General features: G+C 35.3%; 1 protein-coding gene across 1 annotated transcript in view; it reads left to right on the top strand.

The window, feature by feature from the left end:
- Positions 1 to 5,507: 5,507 nt before the first annotated feature.
- The window catches only part of LOC107557981 (tight junction protein ZO-1-like), a 144,069-nt gene continuing 130,935 nt past the window's right edge, over positions 5,508 to 18,641 (top strand). The window contains exons 1-2 of the mRNA XM_016241579.1: positions 5,508 to 5,993; positions 9,597 to 9,726. Of these exons, the coding sequence (XP_016097065.1) occupies positions 5,573 to 5,993; positions 9,597 to 9,726 (551 nt within the window). The 5' untranslated portion in view covers positions 5,508 to 5,572. The remainder of the gene's footprint in view (positions 5,994 to 9,596; positions 9,727 to 18,641) is intronic.

The raw sequence follows: 18,641 nt of genomic DNA, 5'->3' as shown, positions 1-18,641 counted from the left end.
AAAACAAGAACATCTATGGCTAACATTAACTCTAACATTAGTTATCTGCGAGCTAGAGTGCCAATGTTAGCTAACCAGCTGTTAGCCCTTTAGCTGACAACTCGCTACTTGCTAACTAGCATGAGTACTCTAGACTTTAATTTGATAATTGTTGACTCACTTACATGTCCTGTGATCACATATAGATTTTTTGTCTCCAGATACCATATCTTGGTGTCGTTCACCCATCCTGCAGCGGCGTATTGATAGGCATCTGTACTCTTGAAGGCCTTCAGGCTTTCTCCGGTGTATGGTGATGGATTATGTATAAGATATATATAAATGTCCGGGAAAGTAAGTTGGGGCAGACGCGTCGCAGATTTTAACGGACACAACACCGTTTGAGGCAATAAATAAGGATCGCAACCAATAACAGATGTTTTTTCCAAATATCGTTTCTTTTCGGTCTCATTTAAATGAGCTGTGTTTGCCATGTCGGACACAAATATGGCGGCGAGCAAAGCGGAAGTGACATCTTTGGAACTCATGGATAGGGCAGGCAAGGCATGCAATTGCCTGGGGCCCCGCATTTTGAGGGGGCCCCCGACAGCTGACCATTTGAACAATCGGAAATGTCATTATTAATATAACATGGCGCAATAGATCTGCATCCCCCCTAGGGGGGCCCCTCTCGCGTTACACTGGATGTGCTTGCTTTTTCCTCCTGGTGCGTCAGCCGCCGTTTTCAAATTGGCACAGCGCTTACTCTTGCATATGCTAATTTAAAGGTGCGGTGTGTAAATTTTAGCGGCATCTAGAGGTGAGGTTGCGAATTGCAACCAACGGCTCAGTCCCCCACTCACCCCTTCCTTTAGAGAAGCTACGGTGGCCGATACAGGACTAAGATGTTGTCGGTAAAGACAGCAGAGAGCAATGAGATTTCTATACAAAGGTAAATTAAGGAATTGTATTTACTTAATTGTTCAATAAATCGATGTTATTGCGAATATTAATGTACTTGTTCATCATTGTGTCAGTGTTTTATTCGCAAGAACAACAAAGTGACGAAACGCGCTGTGTAGAGCAGTTTGTCCGTTTAGGGCTACTGTAGAAACATGGTGGCGACTCCCATGTAAGGGGACCCGCGGTGTATGTAGGTATAAATTGCTCAATCTAAGGTAATAAATACATAACGGTTCATTAAGTACGGTCTTTATACACCTCTGAAAACATAGTCATGTATATTATATTGCATTTCTGTCAATAGATCGATGTAAATATTACACATTGCACATTTAAACATGAAAAGGACTTATCCTTCTGGCAGCCAGAAGCGGGGAAAAAGCAAGAAGAAGAGGAAAAGAGGAAACATGACAGCTGTAAATGATAGAGATAAGAGTGACTTAAGGATAATTATTGACAAACAAATGTTTTCGTTGTTAATTCCAGCTTATTTTCGTTGAATTATTTGCAAGATGAATTACTGGTAGCTAATAGTCCAATTACTAATAGGGTTACTGGGAAACAGGTTAGCTAGGGTTGCACTTAGCAGCAGCATATTATAGGTGGTACCGGGAAAGACGCGTGTGTTTTTGTGTGCACGCTCTGGTTTCGAATTACAAAATCAAAAGTTTCTATTTACAACGTTGCAGCGTTGAGTATTGTAGCCAATCACAGGCATCTCTGTTGAAAGCTATGGCCAATCAGAGGTGTTTACTGATTAATCAGAATCCGCTCTGATCTCATTTTTGTTTTCGCAAGTTTACTAGTTCTACACGCTCACAGATCTTCCTATTATCACAAGACAAAAAGAAAGCATACACGATGTAAATAAGATATTCATTGTGTAGTTAGTTATTGATTATATCAGGAGTTTTCGCGTGAGTAAGCTCAGACTACCATTAGGGAAGCGCCATTTGCTCGGTGTCTCTTCCCAGCTAACATAAGACCAGCGGGCCACACATCACAATTGTACATTTATTTTCAGTGAATCACATGAAATATACTAATTTATTTACAGTATCAGATGGTTTTATCCAATGTGACTTTCAAATAGAAGCATTCATACATATTTGTACCCCTACAAAAGTCAACCACAAAATCAGCCATGGTTTTACTACAATAACCAACCATTGTTTATCCAAAAACTATAGTTACCACAGTTTTACTCCAGCATTACTAACCTATAGTATAACCTTGATATCAAAACCTTAGTTTGAGGGGGGGGGGGAAACCCCTGATTACTACACTCTAAAAAGTGCTGGGTTAAATACAACCCAGTGCTGGGTAAAATAGGGACAAACCCAGTAATTGGGTTGTTTTGACTCAGCGGTTGGGTTACTACCCAGAAGGTTGGGTTAAACATTTAACCAAACCGCTCTGTCAAAACAGCCCAATTGCTGGGTTTGTCCCTATTAAACCCAGCATTATTTTATAGTGTACAGTCATGGTTACTAGTTTTACCATAGTAAAAACATGGTTAACTCTTGTAAGGGTACAGTGCTTTTCACAATCAAAGCAGCTTTAGAAAATGCATGTTTCAAGGTTACAATCAAAAAATATCCTTTAAACAGCCAGAGGTGACTGTGACCCACTGGGGAGCATCTTCTGGCAACAAATTAATGTCCATATGTCAATAACTCTAAGATAATACAAGTTGTGTTCAAAGTCATGTTCAGTTAAGCAGACACGCCTTCTTCATGAATGAAAGTGAACATTTAAAGTGAATTTTTGGCAGAGTTAAAATAATAATAATAATAAAGGCTTTAAATTATTATAAGTGTTTAAAAAATGTAGGGTTTTATTTTGAAGGGGGGTGCTCGTCTATTAGTTTGCATCCCTGGGTACTGTATCTTGCTGCCAGTGGGGAGGCCACGAATCAATATAAATAAATATCATTACATTTACTTAGTTGACATTATTTATTTAGCTCTTCTACATTAAATTAGTTGAGTTAACATAATTAGTTGTCAACTAATAAAACTAGTTAAGCTGATAAAAACATACCTCAGGTCAACAATGAACCAAGAGAGGCTGTCAGCACTGGCACTAATTTCAATTGAACGGAACATACGAAGGTCTCTGGATATGAAGGACATAGTGACAGCATTTGCTGTAGCTAAGGCTCGAAAGCACCATTTTTAAGGCGACAATCCGTTACTGTAAATATGAAGATTGTACTGTATCTTCAAGATTGTATTGTATCTTCTGTCATAAAGATGAATATTGATATTTTGTTAAAGAATAAGCACTTTGTTTTTAAAAAAAATAAACAATTTATGTTCTATTATATGTGTTTTAACTACTTTTTGTATGTTGTATAAATATATGTCTAGGTAACGAAGATATATTAACAAAATAATCTTTTAGAAGGGCCTCGTCTTTTGCCTGGGGCCCCCACTTCATTTTGGTTTGCCTCTGGGAAAACGTGGGAGACTTTACCAATGCATTCATTGTCCTCTTTGAAGAAAGAACAATAAGGAGTTAAAATATATGTTTGATTTTATTCAGAAGGTCTTCTTGAACCTTGGGAAGAAGAGTGCAAAGTCTGAGAAACAAGTTATTGCAAATGTAAGTAGAATTTCAGCAAACACTTCTTAGGGAAAAAGTTATTAACTCAGTTATTTCCATTTTATGATGATGGTGTTTTATGAAAATGTGCAGTTCTGCCAGTATTTGTTATGGTGTTTGTAGATGTGTAATGTTCACAGTGTAAGGTGAAGTTTCATGAACTTACACTCAAGTGCATTTTTCTATTTAAAATGTGCAGAAAACTTCTTGAAAGTATTTAGTGTTTATCTTTTTATAAAATAAGGGATTTTTCACCAAATATTGATAAGTGATGTAATAATGAAGAACATGTTGAGTTGACATTCTGGGTTTGATGTACGTATTACCATTTTATAATACTTTTTTTGTTGTTGTTTTTTATTGGGGCAGTGTCAGATTCATTTGCCAATATAAAGACGAGACACCCCAGGTGAATAGGAAAAAAACTAATAGATATCCACATATTTCCCCAATAGACTGACTACATTAGGAATTGCAAACATTTCGGTTTTACACGTTTTCTCAAATGTTATGTTTAAATATGCAAATGAGGTGTTGTCTAATTAAATATGCACTAATTTGCATACATTTCTAGAGCAAAACTCCATACATCAGAAAATACTGTCAACAGTCAGAAAAAAATAATTTCCACCATTTTTTAGGAATAAAATGTTGTATAAAATCAGGCTAGTTATATATAAACCAACCCTTTTAGAAAACAGCCTTTAAAAATATGAAATGTAACTGAAGTGTATTTTGGATGTTTTCTTTCCACAAGTCTGAAAAAATACTTTATGAAAAATATTTATGCCCACATGTCTACATCACGATGTGGGAAGATTTGCCACACCGCCCAAATGTTCACGCAAAGAAAGAAGGTGTAACTTTTATTCTCGCTGTAGTATTGTTGTTGCCGCCGCCATGTCGTGGAGGCACTGTGCGCTTCCTTGTGAGAGCTAAACTACTTTGTTTGGTCTTCCAAAAGAGGACGATATCTGCTTCGTCATGCCTGGAGCTGATCCGTGCTGGTCGCTGAAGAAATACTTCAACTTCGTGCTGTGGATCGCCGGACCGGCTTTCACCGTGGACAAAGCGGAGTCCAGCCCGGGGTCGTCACATGTGGTTGCCGCAGGCATCACAGTGTGTTAAGGGGCGTAACATTTCCGTCTCACACTTAAGGTATTCGGCCAATCACAACGCACTAGATAGCTGGCCAATCACAGCACACCTCGCTTTTCAGACCGATGAGTTTTGTAAAAATCAATGGGTTTCAGAAAGGCGGGGCATAGAGGAGAAACAATAATGTACAGCATGTGGAAAATAATGTGTTTTTTGAACCTTAAACCGCATAAACACATTTCATTACACCAAATACACAAAATAATGTTAGCTCGCAGCAGGGTTATAAGACTAACAAAAATGACAGAAACACAGAAAATGTAAAGAAATAAAAACTAATAGAAATTAATAATAGATTTTTAAAAATATATCTCGTTACTAAAAAAAAAACACTGGTTCACAGAGATTTTCTGTATGAGTAGTAGGTTAACCTGGGATAAACAGTGAGCCAGTCAAGACTGTGCTTCTCTCTACTGGTATAGTCTGCTACTGCAATCAGGATATTTAGGCTACTGAAAATAGTACATATAGCCTTTTATTCAGTAAATATAAAATAAAGCGTATTAATTAAGCTTTCGAATTACTCTTTTGTTGTCAATGCATATGTTTAGGATTATGAAAAAAATCAAATGTCTATCAAATAAATTATTTTATTTTTTACAGATTTGATGTGCTGTTTTTGTTGTTGTTGTCGTTGTTGTTTAAAACAACTACAACCTCAGATTTCATATACACTGATGTATTCCAAACTAGCAATAGACAGATCAACCTAACCGTAGTCTGCTTAACACAAAGCTAATCCTATTACCATCTGTAAGCTGTATTTTGTCTCTGTCCACATTATCCTGCTGCCCCAGACACTTTGGGTGGCACAACAAATACGAGCAGAACATACAAGCATGATCATGTATTGGTTGTAAAAAATATGCACTTTCCTTTCTTTGATGGAACTGTTCAAGATGTCTCAGTGGGAATCCTCAACGTGAAGATGTTTGGAAGTGGCACTAAAAAGTGGTTTATAAAGAAGAATAAAAGACAGAGGACTAAAGGAAGAAAGCCTGTCAACAGGAAGAGAAAGAAATGGGTCGCTAAGGTCCTGAAACAGCATAGGGAGATGATCCTGAAGGAACTGGATGTCAACAAGGTGCTGCCGTACCTGGTGTATGACAAAGTATTTTCTCTCGGGGAATACAAAGAGATACTGGGTCAAGACTCCAGCAAGCAACGAGCTGAGCTCTTCTTGGATCAGCTGTCCCAGAAGGGCCCAGGTGCGTTCAACGCCTTCTGTTCCGTACTGGAGGAAGTGTGTCCTCATCTGCTTACCTGCTTCCTGTTGGATAGTGAAGGTAAATCAGACTTCATCGGCTGTCTATTTAGAACAAAGGTGGGCAAACCTCATGGGAACAGGTCCCATTTCACTCCAAACAAAACTAACTGACTAAATAAATAAATAAAAATGCTGCATAAGGAAAATTTAATATTTTTAAACATTTCTTGCATTTAATTTGTTTTGTATATTTTAGTATTTTCCATTATTCTCATTTGATTCTTATGTAATGAAAAACATTCTTTGTTGTTGTTTTGCATTACAGTAATGACATTTTTTTGCATTACAGTAATAGCAAATGTGAGAAGACAGTAAACAAAATAATCATGTTATTTTGCAAAAAATCTTAATCCATATATTTTCTTATTTTTTTATTTGATTAATTTCCTTTCATGGTTTTTTTTCACATTACAATAATGAGAATATTGAGAGAAATGTGCTTAACAGAGATCAAAACAATGTCAAAAAAGTGATTGTTAATGCAAAAAAGCAATAAATATTGCTCCTAAATATAGTGTAGGTTTCATTATCATATATATATATATATATATATATATATATTGAACATGAACTGTGAGATCAATAAATCAATAAATAATACTCCCAAATATAGGTTTTATTTTCATTTAAATAAATAAATAAACTAATATTTCTTATTATTTTCTTCAGATTTTGGAGTGAAATATGACCTGAATATGAACTGTTAGATTCTTCCATGCACCAGGCAATATTTTACATTATGATAATGACAATATTGAGAGAAATGTGCTTAATAAAGATGAAAATAAATCTTAAAATATTATTAATAAAAAAAGCAATAAATAATATGCCTAAGTATAGATTTCAATTTCATTTTAATTAATACATTTTTCTTATTGATTTGTTCTGATTTTGAGGTGAAATGTGACCTAAACATGAATTGTGACATTCTCCCAGGCAAGAGAGTGAGGATAAGCAAGCTATTCCATATTAAGGGGTAATGTGAATCATAGGAGAATAACTGAAACATCATTATCATTATTATATTTTTTTATAAAAAATATGAACATAAATTATGTTGACGTAGGATCCTGCATAAATGCAAAGCCTCAGTACCTTCACAAACACCTTTGCAAATCGCTGAGGTTTGTTATCTTAATCTAATTTTAAAGAGTAGTTAAAGCCCCAGCTGAATAGCATGGAAGTATAGACACCAACCAGGCCTGTATGCCCCACAAACTCAGTTTAAGCCAGCGTGTCCCACTAAGAGCTGTCAGAAAATAGCCCGCTTAAATCCGCCCCTCTGAGGAGATTACCGGATAGCCCAGGCGACAAGCAGTTACGGGCAAAACCCAGCATATGGCCTCAAACTAAACTGTCTAGGTTAAGCTCGTCGGCTAATTTATCTTAATCTTGCAGTTTGATGTAGACAGATTAATGTGAGGATGATAAACAGGCCAAATTATCAGGATAGCTGAGCTATTACTCAAGCTATAGGGGTCTAATGATTTATTCATGCAATTAATCAACCGTCTTTACCGTTATAGAAGACCTTGGTTGAACATTTCTAGCAATTTAACTCTCAGTCTTGTGTTGGGGACCCTTCTAGATTTTTAGATCAGGGCTGTCCAAACTCGGTCCTGGAGGGCCGGTGTCCTGCAGAGTTTAGCTCCAACCCTAATCAAACACACCTGAACCAGCTAATCAAGCTCTTACTAGGCTTAGAAACTTCCAGTCAGGTGTGTTGAGGCAAGTTGGAGCTAAACTCTGCAGGACACCGGCCCTCCAGGACTGAGTTTGGACAGCCCTGTTTTAGATCAACAGTAGCAGTTTGATTTGGCACCTGAAGAGGGTGCTCGATATATTCGGTATAAAGACCAGTAGAATTAAAGGTGTCATATGATGCAATTTCAAGTTTTCTTTTCTCTTTGGAGTGTTACAAGCTGTTTGTGAATAGATAAGATCCCTAAAGTTGCAAAGACTAAAGTCTCAAACCCAAAGAGATATTCTTTATAAAAGTTAAGACTAGTCCACGCCCTCCTAAAACGCCTCATTTAAACACGCCCCCACATACCTACATCACTGTGTGGGAAGATTTGCATAACACCGCCCAAATGTTCACGCAAAGAAAGAAGGCATAACTTTATTGTTGCTGCCACCGCCGCCATGTCGTGGAGATGCTGTGTTTCGTTGCGAAAGCGGAACTACTTTGTTTGGTCTTCCAAAAGAGGACAGGACTAGAAATCAGTGGTTAAGTTGTATTTACAACACTGTTCCAGAACAGTTCAAACCAAATATTCAGATGTGTGCAGTGCATTTTATGGAGGACTCAACGCAACCCGTAAAAAGACAGTATAAGTCATTATTATCCGTAATTATGTCCCCACTGGATGCAACAAATGCCTCGTTTATAATGGGTTTTATTGTTTTTGTCTCATTGCACCGGGACATGGCATCACAGTATGGTAGGGGGCATAACATTTCCGTCACACGCTTGAGGTATTCAGCCAATCACAACGCACTGGATAGCTGGCCAATCAGAGCACACCTCGCTTTTTCAGAACGATGAGCTTTGTAAAAATCGATGCGTTTCAGAAAGGCGGGGCATAGAGGAGAAACAATAATGTACAGTTTGTGGAAAATAATGTGTTTTTTGAAGCTTAAACCACATAAACACATTTCATTACACCAAATACACAAAATAATGTTATTTTTAGCAACATCATATGACCCCTTTAAGAAACAATTAGTGACGAAAAAAGTCACTTATTTTGTCCACAAAATTAATTATTTTGTTTACTTACCATTTATTACTGGTAAACATTTTACTTGAATGAAACAGACATTCATTCACCTAAACACAACACACAGCATTTACATTAGCTAAAGACACTTGCTAACATTTCATTATGACTTTCATTAATAACATTAGCAAACTATATTATGTATTACTAGTTCTTTAGTAAATGTATGTTCAAAAAGTTTGATTGTTGCCTATGCTAAATGTAAACAACGAACTAGTGAGATTTTCATACTTCCCTGATAGCACACGTTCATCTATTTGACGTCTGCATTTACATCTGCAAGACATATTTTTTAGTGTTTGCTCATCTGCAAGACATCTATAGGACGTTTCCTATCAGATGTCAAATAGACATTTAGAAGATGTCTTTAAGATGTTTATGATTTATAATGTAAAACTGACATCTTAGAGACATCTGTCAGATGTTTGTACACAGCAGATGCTTTCCAGATGAAGCGATCTTTAACAGACATCTTGCAGACGTACGTGTGATATCTGGGTTTGTACGTGTTTGTGTGTGCAATACAATCTTCTTCAAAAGATTGGATTATCCTTTGATTTGGCAGATGTTTTATTACTGAACTGTATTTTTAATATATTTTTGATTTAACTATTTAGTTTGATAGGAGTAGCCATTTGCAAATAAAAGACATTTATCTGAAACGCGTCCTTTCTTTCTGACTGAATCATTCCAAAACACTCCAAATGACTCATTTCAGAGTGCCAAATGAATCATCATTACATTACTATTCAGATACTACAGTCAAAGTAAACTTTTCAAAGGTGTCTGAAAGATTTTTGTCTCCTAAAAGTAGCCGTTTCTCTGTTTCTCCTTCACAGATGGCTCAGCTGGAGGAAACAAGAAGCAAGGACAAACTAAACCAACGCACAGCCAAGAGAACGCGTTGTCCAATGAACGAGACACGGTTTGTTTTCTACCTATGTACACAGACCCACTTTTTGACACGAGGTAAGATTTCTCCTGGCCCCCCAGCCCCCTCCCCAGCTCCCTAGCTCCCTCGGTGTCGTTTTGCATAATTAATGAGAGCCTGAAAGGGCCTAGTACTCTAGTTCTATATAGAGCACGATGTCAGGCTTTAAACTGCTGGTTTAAGAAGTCGCTTCTCTTTTTTAGCATTTTGCTTTAAGTTGCGGTCACATTTACATTTCGCAGGCACACTAACATTCTAACAAGGTTCTCTCACTCAAAGTTATGAACATTCTTCCAGTAACATTAACAGAATGATCATTCAAAGTTATCTGGTACAGAGAACATTTAAAATAAGAGTGGTTGCAAAATAGAATGTTCTCTTAACATTAGCATAAGGTTAAATGACAAAATGTTTATAAAACATTAAAAATTGGTTTGAAATAACGTAACTTAATGAGAATGCTAGCAAAACATTCTTATTGGCTGTTCACACAGAACATGTTTTTTCCATTCAACTGTGCTACTTTTTCATTGTTTCTATTTAAACACTAGCTAGACTTGCGTGTTTGACCGTTGCACTCACATCTCACGTCTTTTGCAGCATCTCATGCATGGCACAGCATTGTAAAATTGCTGTGTGCTCAAGTTAAAAGCTTTTGAAAAACTCATCTGTTTTGCGTGAATGGCTTCTTAGAACATATTTTGTTAGCTGGGTAGGAATCCATGCAATCTGCAATTTCGCGTTGAGGGGTTTCGCAAGTTGGTCGCTTGAGTTTGCCATGTTGACTAGCAAAAAGCTTTTGTGAGCTGTGCTTAATACATTGCTGCACTATTGACAGTAGACTTTCTGCCTGAAAATTTCACTAATGTCACCGTGTTTTTACTGGCCACAGTCCGTCAATGGTGGGTGTCACAGTGGGTGTTGGAAACAACGAGAACAGGCAATGTGGGAGTTTTTTCTTGGCATCAACACATTTGGATAGATAGGCAGAGGTGCTGAGGATGCTGCCGTTTGTCTCTTTTGATGTGTGAATCCCGTCTCATCAGTCTTCTGTATTTCTAGAGTCTCTGGAGATGTTGACCTTTTCTGTTCAGGATGCTTATCAAGCCTGAAGGAATGTCTACATTTCTGTGCCCTTTCAGTGGCATTTCTTTATTTGTTTAACTGCATTATTGTACATAAATATTGTACATAAAAGGCATGCAGTAATTAGTGTAATGCAATGTGTATCTGCTGCTGAAAGCGCCACAGAAAAATAAATCTTATTTTACACAAGTTGTGAATGTCAGTTTGCAGTCTGAAGTGAATTTGATGCGATTTAAAAGACGTCTTTAAAACACATCCTTCTGTTGAGCCGCACGAAAAACACAACACGAGCAGTGCTGTCTGACTTTTAGTGTATCAGGAACATAGCCTACAGCGCAACCAAAAAATAAATAACATTTTTAAAAACAAAACAAATATAAAAAAATAAAAATAATAAAAGCACATAACAAAATTACTAAAAATAAATTAAAATGAAAACTGAAAATATAGAACTACACTACGCAAAGTCCATAAGAATGCAGCTCCATGTGAAAATGAAGTAATTTTCCATATAGATTTTTTTCACAGGTGTTTTGAATTATGTATTGTGTTGGAAATGGAAATGTCCACGGAAATGTTCATAAATGAAACGGAGAAGACATTGGTAATTTTCTGGCAGGACATTATATGTTTTAACAGATTTCGTTCTTACAGTGTAAAAGCTAATTCAATAACTGTAAATAGTATATAAATAATACTAAAATAACACTGTTCGCCATACAAGTAAAGTTAAATCCATAGTGTTGAAGGTTCCATTAGAATCCTTTGGGATTGGTTGAAATTAACATGTACAATTATGTTGCATTCCTTTATTCCTACACTGTTGGTTATGTGATTAAATGAGGTCTGTATTTTGTTTACCCTGCACTGTGGAGTGTCCTGTTGCCACGTACATCTGAATTTTTGCTTTGAATGTGAATACTTGCTGACATCACTGTTACAAGTTTGCTTATCTCATCTCCCTTATGCAAACCAGCTTCACCTGTCTGTGTAATAGGAAGACAGTGCATCTGTTTGTTACTTGTACATGGCCATAATTGGACAGCACATCAAAGCCGCGTTTCAACCTCTTCTTTTAAGCATGAATAATTTTGACAAGCACCAATACATCATTTAAGGCTAGGGAAAGTGTGTTGAGACTTTAGATGTAGTATGCATGAGAGAGAGAGAGAGAGTAAAGCTGTCCAGAGGCTCTGGCAGTCGTGCCGTGTGAAGCTACTTCATTTGTGGTGTCAGCGTGCAGTTAGATCAGGAGTCTATAGCTGACAGTCATTGTGTGTGTAGAAGTGAGTGGGACGGGACATGAACAGAGCCTGCAAGCCATGGGACACTAGAGAGAGAGATGTGTGTATGTGAGCTGTCTGTACATGCTGTGATGGAAGACGAGGTAAAAATAGGAAATGGGGGCGTTCACCTAGAAAGTGTTAAATTAAATAGAGAATCCATTTTAAATTTGGTGCCCAGAGTTGTAATTTGAATTTAAGGAATGAGAACTAAAATGGAATGAAATTGGAATTCATAAAATTTTATTTTTTCAGTATAAATTCCACGAGAAAAAAAACACACATGATGTGTCACATGACATGACATGATATTAATAATCAGTGTTTGAAATGCCACTAGGAATATTTCATAAATATATATTATTTTTAAAGTTTTTAGAATTACACATATATGGTTTTGATTTACGCATGGGTTATTTTTGACTGTCTTTTTATTACATATTATGTTCTTTTATAATATGTATGATATTATACATTATATTCCATATTCTATAATATATATTTAAATTCTATATTTTGTATTATAAAACAAATATAATTAAAATATATAATTAGAATATATATATATATATATATATATATATATATATTATATGTATATATACATACAATTCAAATCTATTTTATTTTATTATTATGTTATTTTAATTTTAAATAAATTTTGACCTGTGATTGTAGAATCTTTCTAATTAAATATTATAAAAAATATTAAATATAATATTAAATGAATATTAAATATGTCATTTATATGTAAAATGAGCTGTATTTGAATAAAATTAAATATATTTAATGACATTTATTTATGAGATAAATATTAATTTTGTTGAAAAATGTAAATATATTTCAAATTAAAAATCTGTATATATTTTATTGTTTATATAGTAGTATATTTTAATTATAGATGTAGATTCTTTTTTAATTGTAACATTTTATAATATGCAAAATTATAAATAACATATGTAAATTAACTGTATATAACTGTATTTAATATATAATTAAATGAAATATATTTAATAAATATATTTATGAGATAAATGCATAAATATATAAATTTTATATAAATAAATGTAAATATATTTAAAATGAATTAAATTATATTAAATTACATCTAATTATATTTTATTTATAGATCAATTTTGGACTGTAATATATAAAAATAGTAATGGGGAAGTCGTGGCCTAATGGTTTGAGTCGGACTCGTAACCCAAAGGTTGTGGGCTCGAGTCTCATACGGGCATGTACAGCGCTCTCTCACAACTTCAATACCACAACTGAGGTGCCCTTGAGCAAGGCACCGGACCCCCAACTGCTCCCCGGGCGCCGCAGCAAAACAATGGCTGCCCACTGCTCCGGGTGTGTGTTCACTGCTGTGTGTGTGCACTTTGGATGGGATAAATGCAGAGCACTAATTCTGAGTATGGGTCACCATACTTGGCCACAAGTGAAGTCACTTTCACTTTCAAATAATTGTAAAAAAAATAATAATAATAATTACACACTTCATAATATTGCTTGCATTTTTTTTTTTTTTTTGTGCAAACAAAATGCACAATTTGTGAAATTCCTTTGAATTTCAATTGACTTCCTTTCATTTCAACTTCCCACTTAACTAATGAATTGAAAGGGACCTAATTCTTGTATTCCAAATTTTGCCCAACCTTAGTGTAGCATATGGAGTCCTGGTTTTGCGCACACAGATAGTTATGGCCCTGTAAAATCAGGCTAGATCCAATCTGGGCTTGAAATAGAGGACGTGGGCTTGCAGTGGGGGAGGACAGACATCGCAAAGACGAATCTCTGTGAGGTGAAGGCACACTCAGGCGTATTGTTCGCTAAAGTAGGCCTCCTTTATGTCTGACTGACAGCAAAGTCATCATGGAGCCGACAGCGCCACTAGTTTGACCCAGAGCTGGAACACACATCAAACACACAGTCACTGACGTGGCAATATGACAAAATCATTTTGGGTCACACAAGTTCCAGACAGACACACAAAGGAGCCGGACAGTTTGAAAAGCGCAGACACGGTAACAGCACACAGCAGAGAGGCATGATCATGGACACCATGACGGGAGCACAGTGTTACGGACACTATATGTAAGTACACCATTTATGACAATGTAGGTGTTTCAGGTTCAAAAGTTCAAAGCAGAGGTCAAGGTTTATTTGAAACGTGTAGGAAAATAAAAAGAACAATATTGAATATGTATGAGGAGTGCAAGTACAGACTGCAAGAACATCTAATTCGTTATGATATTTTATATTTACATATATACATATTTATAAGGTAAAGTTATATAATCTTTGCAATATCGTCCATGCTGTGAGTGAGTCTCTCAGTTGGCTTTTTTTACTCAAATAGATTCAAATAGATTTGTGTAAACGAAGTTAACCACAATCTGAGCAAACGATGTGCGTAAGCGCCTGGGGATTGTCATGTTTTACGAAAATGTGTGTTTTCTGTTAAAGAGTAAACACAGCTTTTAGCTAAACAATGTCTTTTAGAAATGTTGGAGAATGAGGCTAACAGGGCAGTTTGTTTGTTTGAGTAGCCGTTTTTTGTGGAAGTAGGACACATCCTGCCTCCAGCTCGGCTCCATGACATTTGAATACAAATGTAACTAGTGTGTGTATTTTGTCGTCTTGTTTGCCTGTAGTATGTGTGTGTGTGTGTGTGTGTGGCTCATGGTGTGTGCTAATAAACAAATGAAAAATCTAAATTTGACAGCACAGTTTTCAATTTTAAGTGGCTTATGGGAGAAAAAAAACACAAGGGTGAATAACATGATGCTCAATTTTTTGTCTGGAATCTATTCATTTATTTAAAAATACATAAAAAATGCACACACTATGACTTGATTACACCTTTTCTATGATGTGCATGTTTTTAATTTCTGAATTCATTTTGATATTTTGGGAGGACCCAAAGCCATGTGTTGGACCAAAAATCATTTCAAATCAGATAAATTGGTATATATCATGCAGTTTGACTCAGATCAAGCACAGTTTACAAGCAAAACCAGTCCAAAACAGTTCTAAACAAATATGTCAGATTATACAAATATGTATTTTAATGTGATAAAACGACAGGGGATGGACTTTTTCACTGTTGTTTATGGATTATGGACTCATATTTTGGCCAGAAGCAAATGATGGATTTGTTTGTTACAAACATGCAGTTTTTCGTTTCATAAGACATTAGCTGATGGACTGGAGTGGTGTCGATTACTTGTAGATTATTGTGATGTTTTTATCAGCTGTTTGGACTCTCATTCCGACGGCACCCATTCACTGCAGAGGATCCACGGGTGAGCAAGTGATGTAATGCAACATTTCTCCAAATCTTTATTTTATTTAGTTTTTCCCCTTTTGGAAAGTCATAGAGATACTACCATAAATATGTAGAGAGTGTGTGTGTGTATATATATATATATATATATATATATATATTAGGAAAGTAACGATTACCGGTTTGACGATAAATCATGATAAAATTCCCCACGGTTAGTATTACCGTTTCATCTTTTAATTATCATTAAAACCGTATTAGATTACCGCGATTTGAACAACTGGCGATAAATAAATACTGTCCAGCATAAAGCACAGTTTTCAGTAACAGTCTCACATGCGCACAGCATGCGGAGTAGTTTCGTTTTGAGGGAAAACAGGGCGGAAAAGCTGGGAGGCTTTAATAGAGTGCCACGGGAATTATACAACTGAATACATGAATGAATTAATTATATGAATGTACCTCTGATGGTTCTGACTGTCTTCAGAAACGATTCGATGGCATTTTGTTTTCATCTTCGCTCCATGTGATACCTAAAGGAAGTGTTCTTAATCGCAATACTGCTTTGTCCACACAGGTTACGGGAAACGGCTCTAATTCAGCTTGTCCATAAGCGCCACCTGCTGTCAGCGAGTGGATTTACAGAGACTTATATTTACATTTAGCCTGTGTGCAGTTTCTGTCTGGCCAAACGCTCTAATTCAGCTTTTCCATAAGCGCCACCTGCTGTCAGCGAGTGGATTTACAGAGACTTATATTTACATTTAGCCTGTGTGCAGTTTCTGTCTGGCCAAAAACAGACCGAATTTTCATGCCCTACTGTAAATTTTGATCGGTTGATGAAAAACAAACTTATGTGGATTCGACACATTTAAACAATTCAGATAAGTTATCTAGAATTATTTATGGAGCAGATAAAATACAAATATTATCATTTTGACATATCTTTTCTTTATTTAAAGGCTGAAATGTGAGGTTTACCTTTTTATGAAACTTTTTCAAAGCTTTATTTGAACATTTACATTAGATATTGCAACATGCTATTAAACTGTTGTCAGTCAAGTTGTCATTTAAAATCCGAACATCATTGGTAATGTTATTGTTTTAGTGATTATGCAAACAAAAAGTAATTTTATTTGTTTTTTGTTGATTTTTTAAATATAAAACTTTATGTGTCGGTACTTTTTGAACATCTCCAGCACATTTTAACAATACCGTGATAATACTGATAACCACACTCTAAAAAATGCTGGGTTAAAAAAGGGGCAAACCCAGCTATTGGGTTGTTTTGAACCCAACCGCTGGGTCAAAACAACACAATAGCATTTTTTAGAGTGCATGATAATTTTGGTCACTATAATCGTTATAAGAAATTTTCATACCGTTACATCCCTAATATATACAAACCCGATTCCAAAAAAGTTGGGACACTGTACAAATTGTGAATAAAAACAGAATGCAATGATGTTATTTTTCACATCTATAGAGGTTGATCCAACTGTGACGACTTCCGCTTCTGAAAACCCCACAAATGTAAAACGTTCCATTGTTCAAAATGGTAAAAAAAAAGTTTTCCCAAACCATTTGAAACCACCATGAATATGAAGAGTACACTGACATATTTTAAACTAGATTTTTAAAAATGTTTCCTTTTCTTTATCACACACATTGACCCACAATCTCTCATTCTCGTGCATACTCACACACACTCTTGCTGAACAGAAACCCAATTGATTGATCACCAGCTCAGGTGTGGTGTTGTACGAGCGGATATTTATCTGTTTGGCTCTCACTTTGTCTGTGTCCGTCTAATAGTTTTCAGTTTCTTGCTGACTTTGAGCAAACGTGCTGTTCTAAATCATAAGCCAAAGCCGGTCTCCACTGGACCGAGCGACCATAAAAGGACTGGGTCTGGCTGGGCTTATCCTTGACCATCAACGTTAACTACTATAATGATTTCCAATTATAGAGTTCTGTTGTGGAGCTAATGCATTCAATTAGGTATGCAGTTAGATTGGGTTTTTGCTAGCGTGTGGGTTTGAAAGTTAGCAAACGTATAACTTAATATTTACTGGCTGTGAGGCAACTGCAGTGGGCAATAGACATACAGTATTACATAACGGCATCAAAGAAGTAGATGAAGATGTTCACTTTGCAGATGCTTTGACCCAAGAGGTCTGCGTTTGTAAAAATGAATGCTACATTTCACTTCAGGTCACTTTTTGAGGCGTTAAAAGCACTGTAAACAAAATAAAGTGAAATATCTGTTGAAAAAGAAGGATTTTGCTGATTTAGTAGGCTAATGGGTGAAGACCTAACATCTTACAAATGCTCACATTCAGTCTGCTTTCAGTTATGATTTCATGCTACATTTCACTCCAAGGCTCTTTTTGAAGTGTTAAATCTGCTTTAAGTAAAATAAAGTGAAGCTGAAGTGAAATATATTTGTTGAAAGAAAAAGATTTTGCTTGTTTTGTAGGCTAATGGCTAAAGTCGTACTTTTCTAAGAAACTCTCATGTCTGCTTTGCAGATGCTTTGATCAAAACATTCTGTGTACGTTTGGTAATAAATATTTCACTACATTATATTTCTCTTCAAGCCTCTTTCTGAGGTATTGAAACCACCATTAACAAAATTAATTCAAATATGCTTTTTGAAAGAGAAAAATGTAGCTTATTTAGTAGGCTAATGGCTAAATTAGCTATCTAGCCCCCTATGGAAATGCATATGTACATTTGTTCATAATATCTATATGATGATTTTGTATGTGGTATTATATGTAACAACAATAAAATACGTTTGAACTTTATTAAAACAACATATACAAAAAAAATTGGTATGTTTGTAATATTATTTAAATGCATGTCTATCTTTTATATTTACTTATATAATATAAAGATGTATATATATGTACATGTACATGTATATATGTATGTTATATATGTCCACAAATGTATTACACATAGCCTACACATAAACATGCATATTTGTATAGGCTATATATATATATATATATATATATATATATATATATGTGTGTGTGTTTATATGAAATTGTTCCAATTTCTAATAGTTTCATATGTTTTTTTACTTCATATCACAACATGCATATGCATGAACGTGATGTTTTACAGTAGTATTATTTATACACTATTAATGTATTTCTTAATATTTTGAATTATCTTCTATTTTTATTATTAGTGTATTACATACATACATATACTGTATATATATATATATATATATATATATATATATATATATATATATATATATATATATATATATATATAG

This window comes from Sinocyclocheilus grahami, unplaced genomic scaffold, assembly GCF_001515645.1.
Source record: "Sinocyclocheilus grahami isolate Dianchi unplaced genomic scaffold, SAMN03320097.WGS_v1.1 scaffold627.1, whole genome shotgun sequence".
NCBI classification, from domain to species: Eukaryota; Metazoa; Chordata; class Actinopteri; order Cypriniformes; family Cyprinidae; genus Sinocyclocheilus; species Sinocyclocheilus grahami.
This window is presented reverse-complemented; position numbering and strand designations above follow the sequence as displayed.